The following is a 6,616-nucleotide window of genomic DNA, read 5'->3' as shown; positions in this document are numbered from 1 at the left end:
TTAAATTTGGCTAACTTCAGTGAACTCACCGTAACGTCTTACAATCAACAAAGTCCACGATCCTTGAGGCAGAAGCAATTTGTTTAGTTTTACATCTGTCCCAAGGTATATTTTCTAATACATTGGTGGGACGCACACTCCAGGTTATCTAGAATATGTATCATTAGCATTGTCCAATGTTTTCCATTACACATCAGAATCTAAAGCATTAGACAAGCACAAGTACTAGAAAACACATTAATAGAAGGAAATTATTTTTTAATCAATCTGTTTTACAAATAGCATTCTTTTTCCTTTTAGTCTGTCTTGTAAGAAAAGAAAAGGCAGAATAAGTTTGATTTATTCAATACACTAGAGTAACCAGAAACAAGAGTGAGAAATGGTGAACTTGCAACTGTTAAGAGAGAATGAAAAGTTATAGAGAAAGATCAGCCAGGTCAAAAGTTCTTTCGACGGCTTTGCACCAGGACGCCACTTTCTTCTTCCTGACTTCTTCAGCTAAAACGGGATGGAAAGTTGTGTCTTTTTTCATCTTTTCACCAGTAGAAAATATCTCATTTTCTGTCCAAATGCCGACGGCTAATCCAGCAGCATAGGCAGCTCCAAGGGCTGTTGTCTCTATATCAGCTGGTCTTATTACCGGGGTACCTAAAATGTCCGCCTGCAAATCAAGAAAATCCCGATTTCACACAAGTAAGCGACTCCAGTAGGAATTGTATAATAAATTCAATATCCAATTGTGAATTGGCACTCGAGATTCTTTGTCATTCCTTTTTCGATAAACAATAAATAAATTAATTATTATAAGAGGTCTCCTCAAAACTAGAAACGGACAAGGCCATATCCAGAATTCAGAACAGCACCTGAACCACAGTGAATTAGTGAAAAATGATTCTCAAAAGTCGATAATAAATAATACATTTAAACCTTTCGATTTCTGTAAGGAAGCAAAATGAAATCAAATGAGTAAAGACCATAACTGTGGATAGTATTAAGAGCAATGATTTTCAGTCTCCTAATAATCAAGCAGAATTGTCAAGATAAACAATTAATACTGATCCTATCTGGAACTGTGGATAATTCTTGGAGACATTTTCAAAAGTCTGCATGTTGATTCAAGCCATAAAAATCAATGAAACGGCAATAAAACCCGGCCCGGAAGGCTGCAGCCAAGGCTACTGAGATCCTTAAAATCAAAGCACCCCCACGCCAAATCCTCCCTACACTTCTCCGACCCCAGGACCAAGCTAATAATTTCACCGAAAAAGATGGGTTAAAGAAGCTCTCAGTATCACAAGCAAAGCATGATATTGGAAAAATTGAATAAGCATGACATTCTACTCGTGTGAACTTCATCATGGAAAAAACCTCCATTACGTAGGATAAAAAGTGTGTTCTAATCAAAATGAAAGACGCGAGTTAATGAATGAACTGAAATGCTGAAGATTGTTTCCAATGTCTTTGTAAGGCTCCAGAATAAGTTGCAATTTTAATATCTAAAAATAATCGATGTCAGCTTTGCTTCACGTATTTTTTTTTTATGACAGGGGTTCACGTTTATTGTTTTTAACATGGCAGATTCCATCCACTGATAGAGAGGCTTGTGTTAGTCTGGCAGTCAACATGAAATTTCATTAGTTTCATATGGACACGGATATTTGGGTTTCGTGCCTCCAGACTAAGCCATCCTCCTTAATAGTTTAAGTCTGGAGAAGGCTCCAGATCGAGTAGAGTTTAAAGGAGATGATTCATATAGCACATCAACAAGACTTTAATGAGTTCAATAGAGTTGATGTGTGAAAATAAAATAAAAAATTGAAGCAAAACTACAATGCTTCGAATAATTTTTACACATTAACTACAATCATTAAGAAGAGTTGACTGCGATGATGAACAAGTTGAAAACAATCATCCTAATTCCTTAAAAAGTTATATCCTATAATCTGCAAAATTTTTTATATAAAAAAATACAACTCTCTCTCTCTCTCTCTCTCTGTGCAAGTGTGGGCGTGAGCACCTCTCAACAGTTGCCATTAAAATAGCCACAGGAAAAATGTCAACCCAATTAGTTTTTATAATAAATGCAGAAACAATACCTGAATTTGCATCAGAAGGTTGTTAACCGTTGCACCACCATCCACTCTAAGTAAGAATTCTCCCTTGGCATTCTTAGCTTCACCTTTTTCCCCAGCATCTCTCTCTCTCTCTCTCTCTGTGCAAGTGTGGGCGTGAGCACCTCTCAACAGTTGCCATTAAAATAGCCACAGGAAAAATGTCAACCCAATTAGTTTTTATAATAAATGCAGAAACAATACCTGAATTTGCATCAGAAGGTTGTTAACCGTTGCACCACCATCCACTCTAAGTAAGAATTCTCCCTTGGCATTCTTAGCTTCACCTTTTTCCCCAGCATCCTTGTTCATGGAATCCAAGACATCTTTCACCTGAAAGCACATGCTCTCAAGAACGGCCCGAGCAATATGAGATTTGTTTGTAAACCTTGTGATCCCAATACAAATTCCTCGAGCATCATCACGCCACCATGGGGCAAACAACCCATTGAAAGCTGGAACAAAATAAACCCCTCCTGTCGAATCAACCTGCAAGGCCAACTCTTCAATCTCACTTGCACTCTTGATTAAGCCAAGGCTGTCCCTCAGCCATTGAACTGCTGCTCCAGCAATGGCAATGGAACCCTCTAGAGCATAGTTGGTGGGAGCTTTCGGCCCAAGCTTATATGCCAAAGTGCTCAATAGCCCATGATTTGACTTAATTACCTCCTCACCTGTATTGAGAAGTATAAACGCCCCTGTACCGTAGGTACTTTTAGCCTCACCTTTCCGGCAAGCCTGCCCCACCATTGCTGCGTGTTGATCACCCAAACATCCAGATATCGGGATCCCGGTAACTGGCCATCCCTTGCCAATGTTACCAATTATCTCAGCATTACTAACAATTTTTGGCAGAACCTCAGCATCAATTCCCAATGTATCCAGAGTGGGTTTATCCCAAGCTAGTGTCTTAAGGTTCATCAACATAGTTCTTGAAGCATTTGACACGTCAGTGACATGTAAACCGTTATCTGTCCCTCCTGTCAAGTTCCAAATCAACCAGGTATCTATAGTTCCAAACAAGGCATCTCCCTTCTTCACGGCTTCCTTTACAGCATCCACATTTTCCAACAACCACAACAACTTCACTGCACTGAAATAAGTGCTTATTGGCAAACCACATGTCTCAACAAAATGAGTTCTTCCCCCCGGTAACTCCTTCTCCAATTTTCTAAAAAGAATAAAAGAAACAAATTATGCACCACAAATTCATAAGTTTGATTGAATCTCACAACAACAAAATACCAAACAAGTAAAACTCCAAAAAAGCGATTGTTAAAATTCAACAATGATTCGAAATTAAATGATCCTAGAATTGAAAATTTATGAAATTTGATCAAAACTAAATAAAATCCAGTCTTAGTTATAGGCTTCTTAAGAGCTACAATGAACAGAATTCCAATGTAATCACAATCCAATTCAGATATGGTCTATTTAACAAACAGATATTGATCATAAACCACATAAAAAATAAAAAATAAATAAAAATAAATAAATAAATTATGGGGTATTCTCAAATGAAAATCAGAATATAATATGAAGATGAATTTACCTGCAAATTGAACTGGTACGGACATCCATCCACACAATGGCATTGTAGAGAGGGAGGCCAGTAGATTTGCTCCAAACAACAGTTGTCTCTCTCTGATTGGTCAAACCAATAGCTTTTAATCCATTGTCAACGTTGTGTCCAGCAGCAGTGGCTTTATCAACAGCCTTTGATACGCACACTCTCACACTCTCAAGAATCTCCATTGGATCATGCTCCACCCATCTGCCAAGTAGTCAAAGCATATGTCAACCATCCCGTCTAAAGGTCCCATGCATTCATATAAGCCTAATCTTCACACCCCTAACTCTTAGATCGAATTCATTTTTTAACGAAATATGTGACAGGCGCACAATTTTAACACTGAACTCTTTTGTAAATCTTGTCTTGTATAACACAGGCGGGATATCCGAGATTGACGCATAATCAACAGCCTTTGATACGCACACTCTCACACTCTCAAGAATCTCCATTGGATCATGCTCCACCCATCTGCCAAGTAGTCAAAGCATATGACAACCTTCCCGTCTAAAGGTCCCATGCGTTCATATAAGCCTAATCTTCACACCCCTAACTCTTAGATCGAATTCATTTTTTAACGAAATATGTGACAGGCGCACAATTTTAACACTGAACTCTTTTGTAAATCTTGTCTTGTATAACACAGGCGGGTTATCGGAGATTGACGCATAGGAAAAATTAAAACCAAAAAAATTGAATATTTACATAGAATATATATATATATATATATATATATATATATATATATATATATGATTACCCTGATTGTGGGTAGAACTGGGTGAATTCAACTTGGTGGGATCCAATGGCAGAAGCAGAGCGGTCGTAGATGATGAATCTTGTGCTGGTTGTTCCTTGATCGATGGAACCAATGAATACTTCTTCAGCAGACATTTCTCTTTGATTTTCTGTTTCTTGATTTTGTTGGGTTTAACGAGTCCAAGGGAAAACAGAGTGACACTATAGAGTACAATTGGAGACAGATAAGAGGCTATTTAAAGATTAGCATATTTCTTTGGATTAATACGACTTTTAGAAATTGTGCAATGCGGTCCTTGAACTTTTTATACATAAATCACGTAAATTCCTGATTATTTTTTCAAACTTTCAACATAGATGTCCTCAAAATAGGAGATTGGATTGGTTGATCAAATAGCTCAAGCACGAGTAGGGCCATTCCATACAGATATTTCTAATCTACTAGCTAGTGGTTTCCTTGAATTCTATTTTTCCATTGACGAGTAGGGTGAAATCTAAGATTTCTTATTCAGATTGTAACGCAGAAGAAGCCATTCCCCCTATCCCTCTAGCAGCCCATTTGTATTGGATCCAAACTATCGATTTTTCCTTCGAACATTTACTTTCCTAGTGCATTCCTAAGGAGAAGCGTAGGCTAGGTGCTTCACTCAATAGAAAAGCGGAGAAAGGTTATTATGTGTATTTTTGTCACGAGATTAGTGCATCATACTTGTCTTTGCCGGAGATCATGTAAATCTAAGCATAGAGATGGATGGGGAAAAAACCATCTAATAGACATTACATGCAAAGTAAATGACTATTTGAATTATGAAATGATGGTTTTCACTAGTAGAGACCCACATGTTGCTCTTGTTTGAGCCCTATTCTTGACCCCAAAAAAAAAAGTATTTTTGAACAGCGTATTGATGGAAAATGTGTGGTTAAAAAATAAAGAAAAATTTTGAATTTGCATGTAATATTATTTTATTGAATAACGTATCATTGAAGTAAGGTCAAATCACTGTTGAAAAATATATTTTAATGAAAATAATGGGGCTCAAACAAGGGCATAAGGTTGGGGACCTAAAGATCAATGAAAATTGATTGAGGATCCATGTGCTTTTATTTGTGAATGTTTAGGGAGCACGACTGCAAACCTTCCTTTATTTAATGAGATTGGGTTTGGTGGTTGGCCAAAAATAGAGGCCAATGATAAAAGGTAATTAATCAATTTTATTTAATTTAAAGTACCAAATATGTTGTTATAAGTATAAATTTATTGATGATAAATTTAATTCAAACCTTGGTAGTTGGTACCGACCATAAATTTGTTCATCAATAAATTGATATATGTGTTTAGTCATTACTCATTAAATCATTTCTCCAACTATAATTTATTATGTATTGTCGATTATATCGTACTAATTAGATCATTTTGGCTTTTTTAGTCTATGACTAAACATGTTGGTCTGATTCCACTTTGATAAAAAAAAAAATTTAAGCGGTTGAGTTTTGCTATCAATTGAAAAAAGAGTCATGAGGCATAAATTAAGAAATATACTCTGCAAGTATACTTCATAGAAATACTAAATATATAAAAATTACAATTTATTATACATTGTTGAATGAGATGTTGGACAAGTTAATATTTTAACTTAAATTGACTGTTCTAGATGGAACCCTAACAGTGAAGAGGAAAATGAAAAATTTAGTCTCCATGCATGGAGACATTTAAATTTCTTTCTAATTCTTTTCTTTTCTAAATAAAATTTAATTTTTCAGTTTTAACAAAATAATATTTATATATTCTTTATTTAATTTTTATAACTTTCATTCATTTGTTTTTATTGTATTTTTTTTTTTGGAAATTGTTTTAAATTTTTTTCTTCATATTATAAATATTTTTGTCCGATTTAAAATTCATTTTAATTCTTTTAAATCGATAGTGTTTGTTCCATTTTGTCTCAATCACACATTATTTCTTCTTCTCTTCTCTCTATGTAATTCCTATCAAGAATCCACGAAAAAAAGACTAAACAACTTTCGAATATAAATTATATTTTCCAGTTCTTAAATTTCTTAACAAGAATTGACGCAACCAATGAGAATTAATCGATGTAAAATTAACTGATAGTTAAAAGCGTGATAACCATCTAGAATTTACAGAATCCAACAAGATTCTCATTTCTAAATAATA

The 6,616-nt window shown here is 35.3% G+C and overlaps 1 protein-coding gene across 5 annotated transcripts; it reads right to left on the bottom strand.

Moving 5' to 3' along the window:
- Positions 1 to 223: 223 nt before the first annotated feature.
- On the bottom strand, positions 224 to 4,658 carry LOC111373683 (glycerol kinase-like). 5 transcript variants are annotated; one of them, XM_022996247.1, is made up of 6 exons: positions 4,442 to 4,658; positions 4,095 to 4,152; positions 3,664 to 3,827; positions 2,414 to 3,282; positions 2,097 to 2,194; positions 322 to 661 (listed from the first exon to the last, which is right to left on the bottom strand). In XM_022996247.1, the coding sequence occupies exons 1-6, from the start codon at positions 4,573 to 4,575 to the stop codon at positions 416 to 418; spliced, it is 1,569 nt and encodes a 522-aa protein (XP_022852015.1). In that variant the 5' UTR covers positions 4,576 to 4,658; the 3' UTR covers positions 322 to 415. The 5 variants fall into 5 exon arrangements, with proteins under 5 accessions (XP_022852017.1, XP_022852018.1, XP_022852015.1 ...); XM_022996245.1 differs by having other exon boundaries at positions 2,097 to 2,179; positions 2,399 to 3,282; positions 4,442 to 4,657; XM_022996249.1 differs by lacking the exon at positions 2,097 to 2,194 and having other exon boundaries at positions 224 to 661; positions 2,316 to 3,282.
- Positions 4,659 to 6,616: the final 1,958 nt, after the last annotated feature.

The sequence above is a fragment of the Olea europaea genome, unplaced genomic scaffold (assembly GCF_002742605.1).
Source record: "Olea europaea var. sylvestris unplaced genomic scaffold, O_europaea_v1 scaffold1152, whole genome shotgun sequence".
NCBI classification, from domain to species: Eukaryota; Viridiplantae; Streptophyta; class Magnoliopsida; order Lamiales; family Oleaceae; genus Olea; species Olea europaea.
This window is presented reverse-complemented; position numbering and strand designations above follow the sequence as displayed.

What these genes read in the sequence shown, in the direction of transcription:
- LOC111373683 (XM_022996249.1), bottom strand. Translation starts at nt 4,575, where the DNA reads ATGTCTGCTGAAGAAGTATTCATTGGTTCCATCGATCAAGGAACAACC. An exon ending in CAGTTCTACCCACAATCAGG is followed by an intron (nt 4,153 to 4,441) that starts GTAATCATATAT and finishes ACTACTTGGCAG; the next exon opens with ATGGGTGGAGCATGATCCAA. An exon ending in TGAGAGTGTGCGTATCAAAG is followed by an intron (nt 3,828 to 4,094) that starts GCTGTTGATTAT and finishes TGCGTATCAAAG; the next exon opens with GCTGTTGATAAAGCCACTGC.